The 26,150-nt window shown below is 50.8% G+C and overlaps 1 protein-coding gene across 1 annotated transcript; it reads right to left on the bottom strand.

Moving 5' to 3' along the window:
* Positions 1-9,722: 9,722 nt before the first annotated feature.
* LOC140479202 (uncharacterized) lies at positions 9,723-16,701 on the bottom strand. Its single transcript, XM_072573236.1, has 2 exons — positions 11,529-16,701; positions 9,723-10,163 (listed from the first exon to the last, which is right to left on the bottom strand). The coding sequence occupies exon 1, from the start codon at positions 16,409-16,411 to the stop codon at positions 14,897-14,899; it is 1,515 nt and encodes a 504-aa protein (XP_072429337.1). The 5' UTR covers positions 16,412-16,701; the 3' UTR covers positions 9,723-10,163; positions 11,529-14,896.
* Positions 16,702-26,150: the final 9,449 nt, after the last annotated feature.

Here is a 26,150-nt window from a genome sequence, read left to right as displayed (position 1 = left end):
AGCAGACTTACCCCACTCTGTTTATGTAACACACCAGAGTAGAGCAGATTGACCCCACTCTCTCAATGTAAAACACCCAGGGAAGAGCAGGATGACCACACTCAGTCAAAGTTACACACTCAGGGAAGAGCAGACTGACCATAGTCTGTCAATGTAACACACCCAGGGAAGAGCAGACTGACCCCACTCTGTCAATGTAACACACCCAGGGAAGAGCAGACGGACCACAATCTGTCAATGTAACACACCCAGGGAAGTGCAGACTGACCGGAATCTGTCAATGTAACACATCCAGGGAAGAGCAGACTGACCCCACTCTGTCAATGTAACCCACCCTGGGAAGAGCAGACTGACCCCACTCTGTCAAAGTAACACACACAGCGAGGAGCAGATGAACCCCACTCTGTCAATGTAATACACCCAGGGAAGAGTAGACTGACCCCACTCTGTCAATGTAACACACCGAGGGAAGAGCAGACTGACCCCACTCTGTCAATGTAACATACCCAGGGAAGAGTAGACTGACCACACTCAAACAATGTTACACACCCAGTGAAGAGCAGACTGACCACACTCTGTCAATGTGACACACCCAGGGAAGAGAAGACTGACCCCACTCTGTCAATGTAACACACCCAGGGAAGAGCAGACTGAACTGACTCTGTCAAGGTGACACGCCTAGGGAAGAGAGGATTGACCCCACTCTGTCAATATAACAAACACAGGGATGAGCAGACTGTCCCCACTCTGTCAATGTAACACACCAAGCGAAGAGCATACTGACCCCACTCTGTCTATGAAACACACCCAGGGAAGAGCAGACTGACCCCACTCTCTCAATGAAAACCCCCCAGAGAAGAGCAGACTGACCCCATTCTGTCAATGTAACACACCCAGGGAAGAGCAGACTGAACTCACTCTGTCAATGAAACACACCCAGGGAAGAGCAGACTGACTACACTCTGTCAATGTAACACACCCAGGGAAGAGAAGACTGACCCCACTCTGTTAATGTAACACACCCAGGGAAGAGCAGACTGACCCCACTCTGTCAATGTAACACACCGAGGGAAGAACAGACCGACCCCACTCTGTCAATTCCACAGACCAAGGGAACAGCAGACTCACCACACTCTGTCAATGTAACCCACCCAGGGAACAGCAGACTGGCCCCACTCTGTCAATGTAACCCACACAAAGACGAGCAGACTGACCCCACTCTGTCAGTGTAACACACCCAGGGAAGAGCAGACTAACCCCCTACTGTAAATGTAACCGACCCAGGGAAGAGCAGACTGACCCCAATCTCTCAATTATACCCACCCAGGGAACAGCAGACTGACCCCACTCTATCTATGATACATATCCAGTGAAGAGCAGACAGAACCCATTCTGTCAATATAGCACACACAGGGAGGAGCAGACTGACCCCACTCTGTCAATGTAACGCACCCAGTGAAGAGCATACTGACGCCACTCTGTCAATGAAACACACCCAGGGAAGAGCAGACTGACCACACTCCGTTAATGTAACACATCCAGGGAAGAGCAGACTGACCCCACTCTGTCAATGTAACACACCCAGGGAAGAGTAGACTGACCCCACTCTGTCAATGTAACACACCCAGGGAAGAGCAGACTGACCCCACTCTGTCAATGTAACGCACCCAGTGAAGAGCATACTGACGCCACTCTGTCAATGAAACACACCCAGGGAAGAGCAGACTGACCACACTCCGTTAATGTAACACATCCAGGGAAGAGCAGACTGACCCCACTCTGTCAATGTAACACACCCAGGGAAGAGTAGACTGACCCCACTCTGTCAATGTAACACACCCAGGGAAGAGCAGACTGACCCCACTCTGTCAATGTAACATACCCAGGGAAGAGTAGACTGACCACACTCAGTCAATGTTACACACCCAGGGAAGAGCAGACTGACCACACTCTGTCAATGTGACACACCCAGGGAAGAGAAGACTGACCCCACTCTGTCAATGTAACACACCCAGGGAAGAACAGACTGACACCACTCTGTCAATGTAACACACCCAGGGAAGAGTAGACTGAACCAACTCTGTCAATGTAAAACACCCAGGGAAGAGCAGAATGACCACACTCAGTCAAAGTTACACACCCAGGGAAGAGCAGACTGACCCTAGTCTGTCAATGTAACACACCCAGGGAAGAGCAGACTGACCCCACTCTGTCAATGTAACACACCCAGGGAAGAGCAGACGGACCACAATCTCTCAATGTAACAAAACCAGGGAAGTGCAGACTGACCTGAATCTGTCAATGTAACCCACCCTGGGAAGAGCAGACTGACCCCACTCTGTCAATGTAACACACCCAGGGAAGAGCAGACTGACACCACTCTGTCAATGTAACACGCCCAGGGAAGAGCAGACGGACGACAATCTGTCAATGTAACACACCCAGGGAAGTGCAGACTGACCCAACTCTGTCAATTTTGCCCACACAGAGAAGAGCAGACTGACTCCGCTCTGTCAATGTAACACACCCAGGGAAGAGGAGACTGACCCCAATCTGTCAATGTAAAACACCCAGGGAGAAGCAGACTGACCCCACTTTGTAAATGTAACACACCCAGGGAAGATTAGACTGTCCACACTCTGTCAATGTAACACAACCAGGGAAGAACAGACTGACCCCTCTCTGTCAATGTAACACACCCAGGAAGACCAGACTGACCCCACTCTGTCAATGTAACACACCCAGGGAAGACCAGACTGACCCCACTCTGTCAATGTAACACACCCAGGGAAGAGTAGACTGACCCCACTCTGTCAATGTAACACACCCAGGGAGGAGCAGACTGACCCCACTCTGTCAATATAACCAACCCAGCGAAGAGCAGACTGACCCCACTCTGTCAATGTACCACACCCAGGGAAGAGCGGACGGACACCACTCTGTCAATGTAACACACCCTGGGAGAGCAGACTGACCGCACTCTGTCATTGCAACTGACCCATGGAAGAGCAGACTGACCCCACTCTGTCAAAGTGGCACACCCAGGGAAGAGCAGACTGACCCCATTCTATCAAAGTTACACACACAGCGAAGAGCAGACGAAACCCACTCTGTCAATGTAACACACACAGGGAAGAGCGGAATGACCACACTCAGTCAAAGTTACACACCCAGGGAAGAGCAGACTGACCATAGTCTGTCAATGTAACACACCCAGGGAAGAGCAGACGGATCCCACTCTGTCAATGTAACACACCCAGGGAAGAGCAGACGGACCACAATCTGTCAATGTAACACACCCAGGGAAGTGCAGACTGACCCCAATCTGTCAATGTAATACACCCAGGGAAGAGCAGACTGACCCCACTCTGTCAATGTAACACGCCCAGGGAAGAGCAGACGGACGACAATCTGTCAATGTAACACACCCAGGGAAGTGCAGACTGACCCCACTCTGTCAATTTTGCCCACACAGAGAAGAGCAGACTGACCCCGCTCTGTTTATGTAACACACCAGGGTAGAGCAGATTGACCCCACTCTGTCAATGTAAAACACCCAGGGAAGAGCAGACTCACCCCAATCTCTCAATGTAACATACCCACGGAAGAGCAGACTGAACCCTCTCTGTCTATGTAAAACACCCAGGGAATAGCAGAATGACCACACTCAGTCAAATTTACACACCCAGGGAAGAGCAGACTGACCCTAGTCTGTCAATGTAACACACCCAGGGAAGAGCAGACAGACCCCACTCTGTCAATGTAGCACACCCAGGGAAGAGCAGACGGACCACACTCAGTCAATGTTACACACCCAGGGAAGAGCAGACTGACCACACTCTGTCAATGTGACACACCCAGGGAGGAGAAGACTGACGCCACTCTGTCAATGTAACACACCCAGGGAAGTGTAGACTGACCCCAATCTGTCAATGTAACACACCCAGGGAAGAGCAGACTGACCCCACTCTGTCAATGTAACCCACCCTGGGAAGAGCAGAATGACCACACTCAAAGTTACACACCCAGGGAAGAGCAGACTGACCCTAGTCTGTCAATGTAACACACCCAGGGAAGGCCAGACGGACCACAATCTGTCAATGTAACACACCCAGGGAAGAGCAGACTGACCCCACTCTGTCAATGTAACACACCCAGGGAAGAGCAGACTGACCCCACTCTGTCAATGTAACACACCCTGGGAAGAGTAGACTGACCCCACTCTGTAAATGTAACACACCTAGGGAAGAGCAGACTGACCACACTCTGTCAATGTAACACGCCCAGGGAAGAGCAGACGGACGACAATCTGTCAATGTAACACACCCAGGGAAGTGCAGACTGACCCTACTCTGTCAATTTTGCACACACAGAGAAGAGCAGACTGACCACACTCTGTCAATGTGACACACCCAGGGAAGAGAAGACTGACCCCACTCTGTCAATGTAACACACCCAGGGAAGAGCAGACTGAACTGACTCTGTCAAGGTGACACGCCTAGGGAAGAGAGGATTGACCCCACTCTGTCAATATAACAAACACAGGGATGAGCAGACTGTCCCCACTCTGTCAATGTAACACACCAAGCGAAGAGCATACTGACCCCACTCTGTCTATGAAACACACCCAGGGAAGAGCAGACTGACCCCACTCTCTCAATGAAAACCCCCCAGAGAAGAGCAGACTGACCCCATTCTGTCAATGTAACACACCCAGGGAAGAGCAGACTGAACTCACTCTGTCAATGAAACACACCCAGGGAAGAGCAGACTGACTACACTCTGTCAATGTAACACACCCAGGGAAGAGAAGACTGACCCCACTCTGTTAATGTAACACACCCAGGGAAGAGCAGACTGACCCCACTCTGTCAATGTAACACACCGAGGGAAGAACAGACTGACCCCACTCTGTCAATTCCACAGACCAAGGGAACAGCAGACTCACCACACTCTGTCAATGTAACCCACCCAGGGAACAGCAGACTGGCCCCACTCTGTCAATGTAACCCACACAAAGACGAGCAGACTGACCCCACTCTGTCAGTGTAACACACCCAGGGAAGAGCAGACTAACCCCCTACTGTAAATGTAACCGACCCAGGGAAGAGCAGACTGACCCCAATCTCTCAATTTTACCCACCCAGGGAACAGCAGACTGACCCCACTCTATCTATGATACATATCCAGTGAAGAGCAGACAGAACCCATTCTGTCAATATAGCACACACAGGGAGGAGCAGACTAGCCCCACTCTGTCAATGTAACACACCCAGGGAAGAGCAGACTGACCCCACTCTGTCAATGTAACGCACCCAGTGAAGAGCATACTGACGCCACTCTGTCAATGAAACACACCCAGGGAAGAGCAGACTGACCACACTCCGTTAATGTAACACATCCAGGGAAGAGCAGACTGACCCCACTCTGTCAATGTATCACACCCAGGGAAGAGTAGACTGACCCCACTCTGTCAATGTAACACACCCAGGGAAGAGCAGACTGACCCCACTCTGTCAATGAAACATACCCAGGGAAGAGTAGACTGACCACACTCAGTCAATGTTACACACCCAGGGAAGAGCAGACTGACCACACTCTGTCAATGTGACACACCCAGGGAAGAGAAGACTGACCCCACTCTGTCAATGTAACACACCCAGGGAAGAACAGACTGACACCACTCTGTCAATGTAACACACCCAGTGAAGAGTAGACTGAACCCTCTCTGTCAATGTAAAACACCCAGGGAAGAGCAGAATGACCACACTCAGTCAAAGTTACACACCCAGGGAAGAGCAGACTGACCCTAGTCTGTCAATGTAACACACCCAGGGAAGAGCAGACTGACCCCACTCTGTCAATGTAACACACCCAGGGAAGAGCAGACGGACCACTATCTCTCAATGTAACAAACCCAGGGAAGTGCAGACTGACCTGAATCTGTCAATGTAACCCACCCTGGGAAGAGCAGACTGACCCCACTCTGTCAATGTAACACACCCAGGGAAGAGCAGACTGACACCACTCTGTCAATGTAACACGCCCAGGGAAGAGCAGACGCACGACAATCTGTCAATGTAACACACCCAGGGAAGTGCAGACTGACCCAACTCTGTCAATTTTGCCCACACAGAGAAGAGCAGACTGACCCCGCTCTGTCAATGTAACACACCCAGGGAAGAGGAGACTGACCCCAATCTGTCAATGTAAAACACCCAGGGAGAAGCAGACTGACCCCACTTTGTAAATGTAACACACCCAGGGAAGATTAGACTGTCCACACTCTGTCAATTGAACACAACCAGGGAAGAACAGACTGACCCCTCTCTGTCAATGTAACACACCCAGGAAGACCAGACTGACCCCACTCTGTCAATGTAACACACCCAGGGAAGACCAGACTGACCCCACTCTGTCAATGTAACACACCCAGGGAAGAGTAGACTGACCCCACTCTGTCAATGTAACACACCCAGGGAGGAGCAGACTGACCCCACTCTGTCAATATAACCAACCCAGCGAAGAGCAGACTGACCCCACTCTGTCAATGTAACACACCCAGGGAAGAGCGGACGGACACCACTCTGTCAATGTAACACACCCTGGGAGAGCAGACTGACCGCACTCTGTCATTGCAACTGACCCATGGAAGAGCAGACTGACCCCACTCTGTCAAAGTGGCACACCCAGGGAAGAGCAGACTGACCCCATTCTGTCAAAGTTACACACACAGCGAAGAGCAGACGAAACCCACTCTGTCAATGTAACACACACAGGGAAGAGCGGAATGACCACACTCAGTCAAAGTTACACACCCAGGGAAGAGCAGACTGACCATAGTCTGTCAATGTAACACACCCAGGGAAGAGCAGACGGATCCCACTCTGTCAATGTAACACACCCAGGGAAGAGCAGACGGACCACAATCTGTCAATGTAACACACCCAGGGAAGTGCAGACTGACCCCAATCTGTCAATGTAATACACCCAGGGAAGAGCAGACTGACCCCACTCTGTCAATGTAACACGCCCAGGGAAGAGCAGACGGACGACAATCTGTCAATGTAACACACCCAGGGAAGTGCAGACTGACCCCACTCTGTCAATTTTGCCCACACAGAGAAGAGCAGACTGACCCCGCTCTGTTTATGTAACACACCAGGGTAGAGCAGATTGACCCCACTCTGTCAATGTAAAACACCCAGGGAAGAGCAGACTCACCCCAATCTCTCAATGTAACATACCCACGGAAGAGCAGACTGAACCCTCTCTGTCTATGTAAAACACCCAGGGAATAGCAGAATGACCACACTCAGTCAAATTTACACACCCAGGGAAGAGCAGACTGACCCTAGTCTGTCAATGTAACACACCCAGGGAAGAGCAGACAGACCCCACTCTGTCAATGTAACACACCCAGGGAAGAGCAGACGGACCACACTCAGTCAATGTTACACACCCAGGGAAGAGCAGACTGACCACACTCTGTCAATGTGACACACCCAGGGAGGAGAAGACTGACGCCACTCTGTCAATGTAACACACCCAGGGAAGTGCAGACTGACCCCAATCTGTCAATGTAACACACCCAGGGAAGAGCAGACTGACCCCACTCTGTCAATGTAACCCACCCTGGGAAGAGCAGAATGACCACACTCAAAGTTACACACCCAGGGAAGAGCAGACTGACCCTAGTCTGTCAATGTAACACACCCAGGGAAGACCAGACGGACCACAATCTGTCAATGTAACACACCCAGGGAAGAGCAGACTGACCCCAATCTGTCAATGTAACACACCCAGGGAAGAGCAGACTGACCCCACTCTGTCAATGTAACACACCCTGGGAAGAGTAGACTGACCCCACTCTGTAAATGTAACACACCTAGGGAAGAGCAGACTGACCACACTCTGTCAATGTAACACGCCCAGGGAAGAGCAGACGGACGACAATCTGTCAATGTAACACACCCAGGGAAGTGCAGACTGACCCTACTCTGTCAATTTTGCCCACACAGAGAAGAGCAGACTGACCCCGCTCTGTCAATGTAACACACACAGGGAAGAGGAGACTGACCCCAATCTGTCAATGTAAAACACCCAGGGAGAAGCAGACTGACCCCACTCTGTCAATGTAACACACCCAGGGAGGAGCAGACTGAAACCACTCTGTCAATATAACCAACCCAGCGAAGAGCACACTGACCCCACTCTGTCAATGTAACACACCCAGGGAAGAGCGGACGGACCCCACTCTGTCAATGTAACACACCCAGGGAAGAGCAGACTGACCGCACTCTGTCATTGCAACTGACCCAGGGAAGAGCAGACTGACCCCACTCTGTCAAAATGACACACTCAGGGAAGAGCAGACTGACCCCACTCTGTCAATGTAACACACCCAGGGAAGAGTTTAGACTGACCCCACTCTTTCAATGTAACACACACAGGGAAGTGCAGACTGACCCCACTCTGTCAATTTTGCCCACACAGAGTAGAGCAGACTGACCCCGCTCTCTTTATGTAACACACCAGGGTAGAGCAGATTGACCCCACTCTGTCAATGTAAAACACCCAGGTAAGAGCAGACTCACCCCAATCTCTCAATGTAACATACCCACGGAAGAGCAGACTGAACCCTCTCTTCCAATGTAAAACACCAAGGGAATAGCAGAATGACCACACTCAATCAAATTTACACACCCAGGGAAGAGCAGACTGACCCTAGTCTGTCAATGTAACACACCCAGGGAAGAGCAGACGGACCCCACTCTGTCAATGTAACACGCCCAGGGAAGACCAGACGGACCACAATCTGTCAATGTAACACACCCAGGGAAGTGCAGACTGACCCCAATCTGTCAATGTAACACACCCAGGGAAGAGCAGACTGACCGCACTCTGTCAATGTAACACACCCTGGGAAGAGTAGACTGACCCCACTCTGTAAATGTAACACACCTAGGGAAGAGCAGACTGACCACACTCTGTCAATGTAACACGCCCAGGGAAGAGCAGACGGACGACAATCTGTCAATGTAACACACCCAGGGAAGTGCAGACTGACCCTACTCTGACAATTTTGCCCACACAGAGAAGAGCAGACTGAGCCCGCTCTGTCAATGTAACACACACAGGGAAGAGGAGACTGACCCCAATCTGTCAATGTAAAACACCCAGGGAGAAGCAGACTGACCCCACTCTGTCAATGTAACACACATGTGCGAGATATGTGGCTATCCAGCCCCATCTACGGCACTTTTTATTTCCCTTCCCAGGAACAAAGACACGGAGGAGTCAGTCCAAAACTTTTCATTCAACTTTGCAAAGTCGGGTGCTGTTCCCAAAGGTACACACACACAAGCATAGTAATCTCCACACATTATATACATGTATATGTGGGCTGGGTTTACTACTGCTGCCTTGACCAACGAGTGCTCGGATTCCGCACTGTTTTCCTTTTTTGGGTTCTGGTGCCTGCGATTCTTTTATCATTCACTTGGCCAATCAGTGTTTGAGCTTCCCATTCTTCCCTTATATGGATGATGTTGTACAACTGTGGTTAAGGGCGGCCTCTCAACTATCGAGGAAAGCTGTTACAACTGTTTCATTCATATAAACGTGGGGGAGGTCCGGCAACAGTTTCGAGTGTCTGCTTGTGTTTACTATGAGGTAGAAAAGACTAAAAGGCAGCTAACCGTTTAAAAATTACACTACCCCCTACAAATCCCCCGTGTCTTTTCTTACGGCCTGTAATTTTTCAACCGTAAGTTTCTTCTCCAGGGCATTTAATAACTCCCGAGCTTGTTCATCAAACTGCCCTTCTCTAATACTACCCCCGCCCAAGAGGGATTCACGTTGTTCCATCTCGAGATTTATTCGTTCTACCTGCCCATAGGGAACATCTTTCTTAGTAAGGGCGGTTTCGATCAGTCGTTGAGTTAATCCCCGGACACAGGGAATAACGCAACACCCAAGGGCAGTGAGTACCCCTGCCACCACTATACATGAGACAAGAAAGGGAACGACCACCCCCGTCCATTTACCGAACCAAGCTTCCAACCAGTCCATGAGGCCAGAGTCGATGCCCGAGTTTTCGGCCAGTTCGTCCGCCAATGTGGTGAGTCCATCCAGGGCGCGGGTGATGGACCCATCAGGGGCTGTGTTGTTGGGGATGAAAGTGCAGCACTGAGTGCCTATCATGACACAAACACCCCCCTTCTCTGCCAACATCATGTCTAAGGCCAACCTATTTTCCTACGCCATCCTACTCGTGGCGTCCAGTTGTTCTGCTATTCCTTTCACTGCATCCCGGGTATAATTAATGAACCTCTGCTGATTGTAGTAAATATAATTAATCCAATCCACGTTCTTATTGATAGTCACCCACCAAAACAGTGACGACTCAAAACCCGCCGCTATCTGGTTCCTAGCCTTGTATTCGTCAGGAACACCCCTGGGGACCCCTATGGCATCTAAATATATGTTATCATCAAAAGAGGTCTCCAAAGCTCTCTCAGTTCTTCCACTAGAACGGGGATGCTCTTGTTTTTCGAATACCAGGGTGAATGGGATGGCCAATTGAACGATCGCACAAGTGCCCGTCCATTTTTGGGGCAGGGTCGGTCGCAGAACCCTCCCACCACAGTACCACCAGAGGTCTGCCCTAGGTACATGAATGTGGGAGTAATTCCCGCCCCCGGTAGTTTCATTGACCAGCCGGATTGATCCGCTGCACTTGTCAAATGTCCCCACATCGTCGTCCCACTGTAGTCCCGTCCGAGAGACGCAGGCCTGATGCGTACCCGTTACCCCTGAGAATGATGGCGGGCGGGACGCCCCCTCAGACCTGACGGGGGGAAACTTCAAACTCAAGGGTCGACAAGTGGGGTCGTTCCAGGCCTCTCGGTCCTGGTACAGCCTTATCATGCAGTCCATGGCTCGTGGGTGTTTCTCCCATCCCAGCGGGAATGGGACCACCTGAGGGTTAGGGCGGGCACTCGTGCATGCGTAGCAATCACTCTTTTTTATGCTCCTCACAGTATATTTGACCCATTCCATCCAGGCATTCGCCTCCCCGTATCCCGTTTCTATTTCAAAGGTCTTTTCCAAATCCGTTGTCTCAATTATTCTAACCTTTTCCTGCTTATCAGTGGTGGATGAGCCCCTAGACTCAGCTTCAATGACCGTGATATACGTGCAGCACAGCTGCATCCCCCCCCATCCTGCCTGGCCCCCAACTCTAATACCCAGTATTGTTCTATTAAGTCTCGCCTCGTTCTTTTCCAAGTTCTTTATGGTCAGATAGAGCGGATTGCACTGATTCTGCCCACAATCCCGTCCAGGGGTGATGGGATCACGGACAACTGACACCATAGCCTGGACCCCGGGGGCTGGAAGCCTACTTAGGCCTTCCCTACCATGCAATTGTAATACTAACGTCTGACCCTGGAATCCCCTTTCTCTCTCTAGATTCTGCTTAGTTTGATTCAGTTGACTTTTAGTCCTACAGGGCACCAACTCACATAGGTCTAAGCTAAGTGTCTGTGTTGATTGGTTGGCAAGCACGGAGATGGTGAACCACTGACGGTCCTCTGCTTGTTTTAACCAGAGGCCAAATTGGGTAACACGCACACAAAGACCCAGCCCAAGGATAATGGCATAGCAAGTTAACAATACGATTGACCGCATTTTGTCGCGACACCCGTAGCCCGAGGGCACAGTTCCTTTAGACTCGCCAAAGTCCGATTAGTTCGTTCTCAGGGTCTCTGTTCCTTAGATGCCTTTGTCAGAGAGATTCGTTCGTCCTCCGTCGGTTGTGGCACTGGTCCCTTGACTCGAGTGTAATGTGTCCAGCCCTTTTCGGCCGTACGGACAGCCGTTTCGGTCGTCAAAAGTACCAGGAAGGGACCGTCCCAAGTTGGTTCGAGGGTACGTTGCTTCCAGCTTTTAATCAGGACCCACTGACCCGGCTTGACGGTGTGCACCGCAAACTCGAGGGGCGGCGTCTGTGCCAAAAGTCCCTGTTGGCGTAAACGAGATAGAGCAGACCCCAGAGCCACCACATATTTTTGCACAAACATATCCCGAGACTCAAATACAGGAGGTTCCCCCTTCGGCCCATGGAACGGGAGGCCAAATAACATTTCGAAAGGGGAGACGCCCAAATCCCGCCTTGGCTGGGTGCGAATTTGCAACAGGGCAAGGGGTAGGCATTTGGTCCAAGGCAGGCCGATTTCACTAGTGAGCTTGGTTAGCTGCTTTTTGATGGTCTGGTTCATTCTTTCGACCTTGCCCGAGGAGGAGGGATGCCAGGGGGTGTGCAAATCCCAGTCAATCCCCATTGCTTGCACTACATTCTGGAGGACGGTCGAGGTGAAGTGGCTCCCCTGGTCAGAGTCAATAGCGCGGGGTAGCCCAAATCGTGGGATGATTTGCTCGAGTAGAATCTTGCTAACCTGAGTTGCCCGTTGCCGTGGTAGTGGGGAAAGCTTCCACCCATCCTGTCAGGTGATCTACCACTACTAATAGATATTTCAGGCGACCTATGGGGGGGAGCTCCGTGTAATCTACCTGAACATACTCAAACGGCCTATAGGCCGGACTCCTACCCCCTTGTCTTGCATGCTGCCGCAGCCCCCTTTTGTTAATCTTTCGACATGTTATACAATCTCCTGTGACCTGCTTGGCTACCGTGTACAGACCAGGGTGAGCATATCAGCGCAGGAAGGCATCACACAGTGCCTGGGCGCCCCAGTGACCCCCTTGGTGTAAACGGGCAATAATGTCCCGCGTCAACGGTCGATTTAGTAGCTGGCAGCCATCGGGTAAGGTCCACTTGCCTTCCCTATCCTTTGTACCCCCCAGAGACGCGAGAAGAGTTTCTTCTTTGTCAGTAAACGTGGGCACTTCGGTAATTTTGGATATCTGTGGAATCCTTACCAGGCAGTTTATTACTTCCTTCCCCATCCCAGCCAATTTTGCCTGTTCATCTGCCAATTGATTCCCCAGGGTCTCTATTTTATCGTCTTTCTGGTGTCCTTTCACATGTACTACTGCAATCTCTTGTGGCAGCAACAAATCCTCCAAGATCATGGCTACTAGTTCCTCGTGGACCAACTCCTTTCCTCTACTATTTATCATTCCCCTTTCTTTCCAGATCTTCCCAAAGGTGTGTACTACCCCAAAGGCATACTTAGAGTCAGTGTAGATTGTCCCGGCTATTCCCTTTAAATTCCTCAGAGCCCGGTGCAAGGCGTACAATTCGCACGTTTGTGCGGACCAGGCATTCGGTAGCCGTCCACTTTCCACTAATTCCCAACCAGTCTCACTAATGACTGCATAACCGTTGTGTCTCTTCCCATCTATCACTCGAGAGGACCCATCAATGTACCACCGCCTACCTGCATGTAAGGGAGTATCCCTCAGATCTTCCCTCACTTTACTCTGGTACTCTATTATGTCTGAACAGCAGTGTTCCAGTTCCTCCTCGCCTTCCCCTTTCCAAAGAAAGTCCGCCGGGTTCTGGCAGCCCCCGACTTCTATTCGGAGGTCTTCTCGGTCTAACAATATGGCTTCATATTTCAGAATTCTCGAGTCAGTCAGCCACCTCCCGGCCTTCTGATTCAGGATAGTTCTAACCTGGTGGGGAGTAGTGACTGTCAAGGGGGCCCCGAAAGTCAACTTCCTGCTTTCCTCTACCAGCTTTGCCGTGGCTGCCACCACTTGGACACACTCCGGCCACCCTCGGGAGACTGGATCCAGAATTTTTGACAGGAAAGCCGCGGGCTTCCTTTTACCCCCCCAGTCCTGGGTCAACACTCCAAGAGCGGTTCCCTCTCAGGAGTTCACAAAGAGGCGAAATGTCTTACTAAAATCCGGCAATCTTAAAACAGGTGCGGCCATCAATTTTCCTTTTCGGATTTCAATTAACTTTTTCTCCTCCTTCTCCCATTTTATTCTGTTGGGTGCCTCCTCAATGAGTTTTAGGTACAAGTCTTTAGTAAGGGGGGCATAGTCGTCTATCCATAACCGACAATAGCCTAAGAGTCCCAAGAACTTCTGCAACTCCCTCTTGGTCGTTGGGAGGCCTAGTTCGATTATTGCCCGCACTCTTTCCGGACTTATTCGTTTCTGTCCCTGGCTTATCAAGTGTCCCAGGTACTTAACCTCTTTCTCGACATATTGGAGCTTCTTCTGACTCACTCTTAACCCCTTCTCAGCTCGGTAATTTAACAGGGCATTAGTCCCAAGTAGGACGTCCTCCTCCGCCGGTCCGGATAAAAGGAGATCGTCCACGTATTGTATAAGCTTAAGGGCCGGGGACAAGGTTAGTCCCTCCAATAATTGTTCCAGAATCTGCCCGAACAGAGTCGGGGACTCAGTGAATCCTTGGGGGAGTACGGTCCACCTGTACTGTTGTTTTCTGCTAGTATCAGGATCCTCCCATTCAAAAGCAAAAAGATCCCTACTGTCCTTGTCCAGGGGACACGCCCAGAAGGCATCCTTTAAGTCTATAACACTAAACCAGCCGTGGTCCGGGGGGATTCACCCCAGAATAGTGTATGGGTTCGGTACCACAGGGTGCCGTACTTGGACAATTTTATTTACCTCCCTTAGGTCTTGGACCATTCGGTAGCTCCCATCCGACTTCCGGACCGGCAGGATGGGGGAATTGTATCGTGACATACAGGGCTCTACCAATCCATCTTTTATTAGGTCTTCCATAACTGTCTTCAGGCCCTGCCTCCCTTCCCAAGAGATGGGGTATTGGCGCACTCTGACGTCGGGGCTCTGGGGCTTTAATTTTACCTCCACAGGTCGAATTGCGAGTCCCCCCCAGTTCCCTTTGGCGACCCAAACCCTAGGGTCTATCTCTGTCAATCGGGACTCACTAAGGTATGACATGGTAACGGCTAATTCTTCCTCTCTCACTTCTGCCCCGTCTCGCTTCTCTCCCTCTCCAACTTTTCTTCGACGTTCCTCTTTCCACCCCATAACCTCCCTCCCCCATTCCGGTGGACTTACAAGCTTCCCGTACGGCTGCCACCATCATTTTTGTCTTATGTTTCTCCCTTATTACATCCCTCTGAACGTACACCTTCTGTGCTTCCCGTAATAATTCTGCAACATCCTTTTCAGCCCAATCCTCCACTTTCTGTAATTTCTTCTGAATGTCAGGCCATGACTTAGTCACAAAGTGCACCTTAAGCATGCTCTTGCCTATTTCCCCATCAGGGTCTAAACCTGAATACTTTTGCATGGACTCCCGCAAACGGTCTAAAAACTCACTCGGGGATTCATCCTTTTTCTGTCCAACTTCAAATGCTTTTGCTAAATTCCGCTGTCTGGGCACGCAGGTTTGGATTCCCCTGATTATAAGGCTTCTGAGGTCTGTCATATTGGCCCTTCCCCCCGCGTCGTTATGATCCCACCGGGGGTCCTCTAAGGGGTACTTCTGCTCTCCACGCTGAGGGCCGTCCTGATGCTCCCTATCCCAAATGGCCATTGCACTATTCCGGATCATAACAATTTCATCGTAATTAAATAGTATTCTCATCATGGCCTGCAGTTCAGACCATGTGTATATACTGGGCCCCAGAAATTGGTCCAGTTGTATTCCCACACTGACGGGGTCGTCCAGTAGACGGGGTCGTTCATTACGGAGTTGCCGGATATCCCCAGAATTTAAAGGTTGTACTACGAACCCGGTCCGTTCGTTCCCAAACGGCACCTCTCGTAAGGGGTTCAGCTGTTCAATATTGTCACTCCTCCCAGCTCTCAATCCCTCTTCTCGACCTCTCCGCATCTCGAGTCGGACTGATTTCCTAGTGCCTGGGGTGAGTTCTGTGCCCCCTCCTGTACACCCCCCAGCAGTCCCTTCCTCACTGGTCGTAGCCTGCTGGGACTCGGAATTATCCGTCGCAGGAGGGAGGTCCGCGCTGGACGCCTGGTCGTGCGCGGGTGGTATATACGGGGGCGGGGAAGACGGTGGCAAACCGTCGGTGAGGATGTCCCAAGACTTCTGGGGCTTCCTCGGGTCTGTTTGGGGAGTCAGAGGATAGAGACGCGTGGGACTCTCGCCGTCGCCCGCCAACCAGGCGGCGGCATATTTGCTCTCCTCTGGGTCAAACGGTTGTTTTCTGTTAACATATACATTTAGGATTTGACACACCCAGTCTTCATCAGACCCATACTCGGACCAAACTACCGAGGGGGCGCGGATAGGTTCTTTGGTCCATATAAAACAACAATATTTTATCATGGTCTCTTTCTTTAAGTCCTTCGTTCTACTACTGTCCGTCCATAGACTTAACTTCCGACCTAATGGACTATCGGGGGGTATTTCTTTCCCATTTGCAGTCTTCCCTGACTTTTCCTTAGTAAATCTAGAAGTCTGATTTCCCATGGTTTATCTTCGGTCCTGGTCTTAAACGCCCAAAGCGTTTTCACAGATGACCGTCAAAACCACAATTTCCCGTGGTTTATCTTCAGTCCTGGTCTTAAACGCTCAAAGCGTTTTCACAGATGACCGTCAAAACCACAATTTCCCGTGGTTTATCTTCAGTCCTGGTCTTAAACGCCCAAAGCGTTTTCACAGATGACCGTCAAAACCACAATTTCCCGTGGTTTATCTTCAGTCCTGGTCTTAAACGCCCAAAGCGTTTTCACAGATGACCGTCAAAACCACGCGGCCAACAAGGAAGAACAAAAGAATCTCTTACCTTGATCCGTGCACGGAGTTGTCTGGCCTTTTTAAATGTGTGTACCCCCGTGTATAGTCACTAACCGGTCGTCCCAGCACTCGTCCGTGTGTTCCTTTTCCAGGATTCAAAATTATTTTTAAATGAGCCGGGTCACATCGTCTCTTGGCCGACGGCCAACGGACCAAGCCGATCAGTGAGAAGTATAAATATATACTAGACGCGTCTTTGTTGTAATCAGGCTTGATCCGTGAGCCGAAGAGACTGCCCCCCCCGGCAATAATTATTTCATCCCGGAGGAGCCCCCAATTGTGCGAGATATGTGGCTATCCAGCCCCATCTACGGCACTTTTTATTTCCCTTCCCAGGAACAAAGACACGGAGGAGTCAGTCCAAAACTTTTCATTCAACTTTGCAAAGTCGGGTGCTGTTCCCAAAGGTACACACACACAAGCATAGTAATCTCCACACATTATATACATGTATATGTGGGCTGGGTTTACTACTGCTGCCTTGACCAACGAGTGCTCGGATTCCGCACTGTTTTCCTTTTTTGGGTTCTGGTGCCTGCGATTCTTTTATCATTCACTTGGCCAATCAGTGTTTGAGCTTCCCATTCTTCCCTTATATGGATGATGTTGTACAACTGTGGTTAAGGGCGGCCTCTCAACTATCGAGGAAAGCTGTTACAACTGTTTCATTCATATAAACGTGGGGGAGGTCCGGCAACAGTTTCGAGTGTCTGCTTGTGTTTACTATGAGGTAGAAAAGACTAAAAGGCAGCTAACCGTTTAAAAATTACACTACCCCCTACACACACAGGGAAGAGCGGACGGACCCCACTCTGTCAATGTAACACACCCAGCGAAGAGCAGACTGACCGCACTCTGTCATTGCAACTGACCCAGGGAAGAGCAGACTGACCCCACTCTGTCAAAATGACACACTCAGGGAAGAGCAGACTGACCCCATTCTGTCAAAGTAACACACACAGCGAAGAGCAGATGAACCCCACTCTGTCAATGTAACACACCCAGGGAAGAGTAGACTGACCCCACTCTGTCAATGTAACACACCTAGGGAAGAGCAGACTGACCCCACTCTGTCAATGTTACATACCTAGGGAAGAGTAGACTGACCACACTCAGTCAATGTTACACACCCAGGGAAGAGCAGACTGACCACACTCTGTCAACATGACACACCCAGGGAGGAGAAGACCGACCCCACTCTGTCAATGTAACACACCCAGGGAAGAGCAGACTGAACTGACTCTGTCAATGTGACACGCACCGGGAAGAGAGGATTGACCCCACTCTGTCAATATAACACACACAGGGATGAGCAGACTGTCCCCACTCTGTCAATGTAACACACCCAGCGAAGAGCATACTGACCCCACTCTGTTCATGTAACACACCCAGGGAAGAGCAGACTGACCCCAATCTGTCAATGTAATACACCCAGGGAAGAGCAGACTGACCCCACTCTGTCAATGTAACACGCCCAGGAAAGTGCAGACTGACCCCACTCTGTCAATGTAATACACCCAGGGAAGAGCAGACTGACCCCACTCTGTCAATGTAACACACCCAGGAAAGTGCAGACTGACCCCACTCTGTCAATTTTGCCCACACAGAGAAGAGCAGACTGACCCCGCTCTGTTTATGTAACACACCAGGGTAGAGCAGATTGACCCCACTCTGTCAATGTAAAACACCCAGGGAAGAGCAGACTCACCCCAATCTCTCAATGTAACATACCCACGGAAGAGCAGACTGAACCCTCTCTGTCTATGTAAAACACCCAGGGAATAGCAGAATGACCACACTCAATCAAATTTACACACCCAGGGAAGAGCAGACTGACCCTAGTCTGTCAATGTAACACACCCAGGGAAGAGCAGACGGACCCCACTCTGTCAATGTAACACACCCAGGGAAGAGCAGACGGACCACACTCAGTCAATGTTACACACCCAGGGAAGAGCAGACTGACCACACTCTGTCAATGTGACACACCCAGGGAGGAGAAGACTGACGCCACTCTGTCAATGTAACACACCCAGGGAAGTGCAGACTGACCCCAATCTGTCAATGTAACACACCCAGGGAAGAGCAGACTGACCCCACTCTGTCAATGTAACCCACCCTGGGAAGAGCAGAATGACCACACTCAAAGTTACACACCCAGGGAAGAGCAGACTGACCCTAGTCTGTCAATGTAACACACCCAGGGAAGACCAGACGGACCACAATCTGTCAATGTAACACACCCAGGGAAGAGCAGACTGACCCCAATCTGTCAATGTAACACACCCAGGGAAGAGCAGACTGACCCCACTCTGTCAATGTAACACACCCTGGGAAGAGTAGACTGACCCCACTCTGTAAATGTAACACACCGAGGGAAGAGCAGACTGACCACACTCTGTCAATGTAACACGCCCAGGGAAGAGCAGACGGACGACAATCTGTCAATGTAACACACCCAGGGAAGTGCAGACTGACCCTACTCTGTCAATTTTGCCCACACAGAGAAGAGCAGACTGACCCCGCTCTGTCAATGTAACACACACAGGGAAGAGGAGACTGACCCCAATCTGTCAATGTAAAACACCCAGGGAGAAGCAGACTGACCCCACTCTGTCAATGTAAAACACCCAGGGAGGAGCAGACTGAAACCAATCTGTCAATATAACCAACCCAGCGAAGAGCCCACTGACCCCACTCTGTCAATGTAACACACCCAGGGAAGAGCGGACGGACCCCACTCTGTCAATGTAACACACCCAGGGAAGAGCAGACTGACCGCACTCTGTCATTGCAACTGACCCAGGGAAGAGCAGACTGACCCCACTCTCTCAAAATGACACACTCAGGGAAGAGCAGACTGACCCCATTCTGTCAAAGTAACACACACAGCGAAGAGCAGATGAACCCCACTCTGTCAATGTAACACACCCAGGGAAGAGTTTAGACTGACCCCACTCTTTCAATGTAACACACCCAGGGAAGTGCAGACTGACCCCACTCTGTCAATTTTGCCCACACAGAGAAGAGCAGACTGACCCCGCTCTCTTTATGTAACACACCAGGGTAGAGCAGATTGACCCCACTCTGTCAATGTAAAACACCCAGGGAAGAGCAGACTCACCCCAATCTCTCAATGTAACATACCCACGGAAGAGCAGACTGAACCCTCTCTTCCAATGTAAAACACCCAGGGAATAGCAGAATGACCACACTCAATCAAATTTACACACCCAGGGAAGAGCAGACTGACCCTAGTCTGTCAATGTAACACACCCAGGGAAGAGCAGACGGACCCCACTCTGTCAATGTAACACACCCAGGGAAGAGCAGACGGACCACACTCAGTCAATGTTACACACCCAGGGAAGAGCAGACTGACCACACTCTGTCAATGTGATACACCCAGGGAGGAGAAGACTGACCCCACTCTGTCAATGTAACCCACCCTGGGAAGAGCAGAATGACCACACTCTGTCAATGTAACACGCCCAGGGAAGACCAGACGGACCACAATCTGTCAATGTAACACACCCAGGGAAGTGCAGACTGACCCCAATCTGTCAATGTAACACACCCAGGGAGAAGCAGACTGACCCCACTCTGTCAATGTAACACACCCAGGGAAAAGTAGACTGACCCCACTCTGTATATATAACACACCAAAGGAAGAGCAGACTGACACCACTCTGTCAATGAAACACACCCAGGGAAGAGCAGAGTGACCCCACTCAGTCAAAGTAACACACCCAGGGAAGAGTAGATGGACCCCACTCTGTCAATGTAACCCACCCAGGGAAGAGAAGATTGACCCCACTCTGTCAATGTAACCCACCCAGGGAAGATCAGACTGACCCCACTCTGTCAATGTCACCCACCCAGGGAAGAGCAGACAGAACCCACTCTGTCAATGTAACACACCCAGCGAAGAGTAGACTGACCCCACTCTGTCAATGTAACACACCCAGGGAAGAGCAGACTGACCCCACTCTGTTAATGTAACACACCCAGGGAGAGCAGACTGACCCCAATCTCTCAATGTTACCCACCCAGGGTGGAGCAGACTGACACCACTCTATCAATGTTACACACCAAGTGAAGAGCAGACAGACCCCATTCTGTCAATGTAACACACCCAGGGAAGAGCAGACGGACCCCACTCTGTCATTGTACCAACCCAGGGAAGAGCAGACTGACCCCGCTCTGTCAATGTAACACGCCCAGCGAAGAACAGACTGGCCCGAGTTTGTCAATGTAACCTAACCAGAGAAGAGCAGACTGACCCCACTGATTCAATGTAACACACCCAGGGAAGAGTAGACTGAACCCTCTCTGTCAATGTAAAACACCCAGGGAAGAGCAGAATGACCACACTCAGTCAAAGTTACACACCCAGGGAAGAGCAGACTGACCCTAGTCTGTCAATGTAACACACCCAGGGAAGAGCAGACTGACCCCACTCTGTCAATGTAACACACCCAGGGAAGAGCAGACGGACCACAATCTCTCAATGTAACAAACCCAGGGAAGTGCAGACTGACCTGAATCTGTCAATGTAACCCACCCTGGGAAGAGCAGACTGACCCCACTCTGTCAATGTAACACACCCAGGGAAGAGCAGACTGACACCACTCTGTCAATGTAACACGCCCAGGGAAGAGCAGACGCACGACAATCTGTCAATGTAACACACCCAGGGAAGTGCAGACTGACCCAACTCTGTCAATTTTGCCCACACAGAGAAGAGCAGACTGACCCCGCTCTGTCAATGTAACACACCCAGGGAAGAGGAGACTGACCCCAATCTGTCAATGTAAAACACCCAGGGAGAAGCAGACTGACCCCACTTTGTAAATGTAACACACCCAGGGAAGATTAGACTGTCCACACTCTGTCAATTGAACACAACCAGGGAAGAACAGACTGACCCCTCTCTGTCAATGTAACACACCTAGGAAGACCAGACTGACCCCACTCTGTCAATGTAACACACCCAGGGAAGACCAGACTGACCCCACTCTGTCAATGTAACACACCCAGGGAAGAGTAGACTGACCCCACTCTGTCAATGTAACACACCCAGGGAGGAGCAGACTGACCCCACTCTGTCAATATAACCAACCCAGCGAAGAGCAGACTGACCCCACTCTGTCAATGTAACACACCCAGGGAAGAGCGGACGGACACCACTCTGTCAATGTAACACACCCTGGGAGAGCAGACTGACCGCACTCTGTCATTGCAACTGACCCATGGAAGAGCAGACTGACCCCACTCTGTCAAAGTGGCACACCCAGGGAAGAGCAGACTGACCCCATTCTGTCAAAGTTACACACACAGCGAAGAGCAGACGAAACCCACTCTGTCAATGTAACACACACAGGGAAGAGCGGAATGACCACACTCAGTCAAAGTTACACACCCAGGGAAGAGCAGACTGACCATAGTCTGTCAATGTAACACATCCAGGGAAGAGCAGACGGATCCCACTCTGTCAATGTAACACACCCAGGGAAGAGCAGACGGACCACAATCTGTCAATGTAACACACCCAGGGAAGTGCAGACTGACCCCAATCTGTCAATGTAATACACCCAGGGAAGAGCAGACTGACCCCACTCTGTCAATGTAACACGCCCAGGGAAGAGCAGACGGACGACAATCTGTCAATGTAACACACCCAGGGAAGTGCAGACTGACCCCACTCTGTCAATTTTGCCCACACAGAGAAGAGCAGACTGACCCCGCTCTGTTTATGTAACACACCAGGGTAGAGCAGATTGACCCCACTCTGTCAATGTAAAACACCCAGGGAAGAGCAGACTCACCCCAATCTCTCAATGTAACATACCCACGGAAGAGCAGACTGAACCCTCTCTGTCTATGTAAAACACCCAGGGAATAGCAGAATGACCACACTCAGTCAAATTTACACACCCAGGGAAGAGCAGACTGACCCTAGTCTGTCAATGTAACACACCCAGGGAAGAGCAGACAGACCCCACTCTGTCAATGTAACACACCCAGGGAAGAGCAGACGGACCACACTCAGTCAATGTTACACACCCAGGGAAGAGCAGACTGACCACACTCTGTCAATGTGACACACCCAGGGAGGAGAAGACTGACGCCACTCTGTCAATGTAACACACCCAGGGAAGTGCAGACTGACCCCAATCTGTCAATGTAACACACCCAGGGAAGAGCAGAATGACCACACTCAAAGTTACACACCCAGGGAAGAGCAGACTGACCCTAGTCTGTCAATGTAACACACCCAGGGAAGACCAGACGGACCACAATCTGTCAATGTAACACACCCAGGGAAGAGCAGACTGACCCCAATCTGTCAATGTAACACACCCAGGGAAGAGCAGACTGACCCCACTCTGTCAATGTAACACACCCTGGGAAGAGTAGACTGACCCCACTCTGTAAATGTAACACACCTAGGGAAGAGCAGACTGACCACACTCTGTCAATGTAACACGCCCAGGGAAGAGCAGACGCACGACAATCTGTCAATGTAACACACCCAGGGAAGTGCAGACTGACCCTACTCTGTCAATTTTGCCCACACAGAGAAGAGCAGACTGACCCCGCTCTGTCAATGTAACACACACAGGGAAGAGGAGACTGACCCCAATCTGTCAATGTAAAACACCCAGGGAGAAGCAGACTGACCCCACTCTGTCAATGTAACACACCCAGGGAGGAGCAGACTGAAACCACTCTGTCAATATAACCAACCCAGCGAAGAGCACACTGACCCCACTCTGTCAATGTAACACACCCAGGGAAGAGCGGACGGACCCCACTCTGTCAATGTAACACACCCAGGGAAGAGCAGACTGACCGCAATCTGTCATTGCAACTGACCCAGGGAAGAGCAGACTGACCCCACTCTGTCAAAATGACACACTCAGGGAAGAGCAGACTGACCCCACTCTGTCAATGTAACACACCCAGGGAAGAGTTTAGACTGACCCCACTCTTTCAATGTAACACACACAGGGAAGTGCAGACTGACCCCACTCTGTCAATTTTGCCCACACAGAGAAGAGCAGACTGACCCCGCTCTCTTTATGTAACACACCAGGGTAGAGCAGATTGACCCCACTCTGTCAATGTAAAACACCCAGGTAAGAGCAGACTCACCCCAATCTCTCAATGTAACATACCCACGGAAGAGCAGACTGAACCCTCTCTTCCAATGTAAAACACCCAGGGAATAGCAGAATGACCACACTCAATCAAATTTACACACCCAGGGAAGAGCAGACTGACCCTAGTCTGTCAATGTAACACACCCAGGGAAGAGCAGACGGACCCCACTCTGTCAATGTAACACGCCCAGGGAAGACCAGACGGACCACAATCTGTCAATGTAACACACCCAGGGAAGTGCAGACTGACCCCAATCTGTCAATGTAACACACGCAGGGAAGAGCAGACTGACCCCACTCTGTCAATGTAACACACCCTGGGAAGAGTAGACTGACCCCACTCTGTAAATGTAACACACCTAGGGAAGAGCAGACTGACCACACTCTGTCAATGTAACACGCCCAGGGAAGAGCAGACGGACGACAATCTGTCAATGTAACACACCCAGGGAAGTGCAGACTGACCCTACTCTGACAATTTTGCCCACACAGAGAAGAGCAGACTGAGCCCGCTCTGTCAATGTAACACACACAGGGAAGAGGAGACTGACCCCAATCTGTCAATGTAAAACACCCAGGGAGAAGCAGACTGACCCCACTCTGTCAATGTAACACACACAGGGAAGAGCGGACGGACCCCACTCTGTCAATGTAACACACCCAGCGAAGAGCAGACTGACCGCACTCTGTCATTGCAACTGACCCAGGGAAGAGCAGACTGACCCCACTCTGTCAAAATGACACACTCAGGGAAGAGCAGACTGACCCCATTCTGTCAAAGTAACACACACAGCGAAGAGCAGATGAACCCCACTCTGTCAATGTAACACACCCAGGGAAGAGTAGACTGACCCCACTCTGTCAATGTAACACACCTAGGGAAGAGCAGACTGACCCCACTCTGTCAATGTTACATACCTAGGGAAGAGTAGACTGACCACACTCAGTCAATGTTACACACCCAGGGAAGAGCAGACTGACCACACTCTGTCAACATGACACACCCAGGGAGGAGAAGACCGACCCCACTCTGTCAATGTAACACACCCAGGGAAGAGCAGACTGAACTGACTCTGTCAATGTGACACGCACCGGGAAGAGAGGATTGACCCCACTCTGTCAATATAACACACACAGGGATGAGCAGACTGTCCCCACTCTGTCAATGTAACACACCCAGCGAAGAGCATACTGACCCCACTCTGTTCATGTAACACACCCAGGGAAGAGCAGACTGACCCCAATCTGTCAATGTAATACACCCAGGGAAGAGCAGACTGACCCCACTCTGTCAATGTAACACGCCCAGGGAAGAGCAGACGGACGACAATCTGTCAATGTAACACACCCAGGAAAGTGCAGACTGACCCCACTCTGTCAATTTTGCCCACACAGAGAAGAGCAGACTGACCCCGCTCTGTTTATGTAACACACCAGGGTAGAGCAGATTGACCCCACTCTGTCAATGTAAAACACCCAGGGAAGAGCAGACTCACCCCAATCTCTCAATGTAACATACCCACGGAAGAGCAGACTGAACCCTCTCTGTCTATGTAAAACACCCAGGGAATAGCAGAATGACCACACTCAATCAAATTTACACACCCAGGGAAGAGCAGACTGACCCTAGTCTGTCAATGTAACACACCCAGGGAAGAGCAGACGGACCCCACTCTGTCAATGTAACACACCCAGGGAAGAGCAGACGGACCACACTCAGTCAATGTTACACACCCAGGGAAGAGCAGACTGACCACACTCTGTCAATGTGACACACCCAGGGAGGAGAAGACTGACGCCACTCTGTCAATGTAACACACCCAGGGAAGTGCAGACTGACCCCAATCTGTCAATGTAACACACCCAGGGAAGAGCAGAATGACCACACTCAAAGTTACACACCCAGGGAAGAGCAGACTGACCCCACTCTGTCAATGTAACCCACCCTGGGAAGAGCAGAATGACCACACTCAAAGTTACACACCCAGGGAAGAGCAGACTGACCCTAGTCTGTCAATGTAACACACCCAGGGAAGACCAGACGGACCACAATCTGTCAATGTAACACACCCAGGGAAGAGCAGACTGACCCCAATCTGTCAATGTAACACACCCAGGGAAGAGCAGACTGACCCCACTCTGTCAATGTAACACACCCTGGGAAGAGTAGACTGACCCCACTCTGTAAATGTAACACACCGAGGGAAGAGCAGACTGACCACACTCTGTCAATGTAACACGCCCAG

This window comes from Chiloscyllium punctatum, chromosome 6, assembly GCF_047496795.1.
Source record: "Chiloscyllium punctatum isolate Juve2018m chromosome 6, sChiPun1.3, whole genome shotgun sequence".
In the NCBI taxonomy this organism is placed as follows: domain Eukaryota; kingdom Metazoa; phylum Chordata; class Chondrichthyes; order Orectolobiformes; family Hemiscylliidae; genus Chiloscyllium; species Chiloscyllium punctatum.
This window is presented reverse-complemented; position numbering and strand designations above follow the sequence as displayed.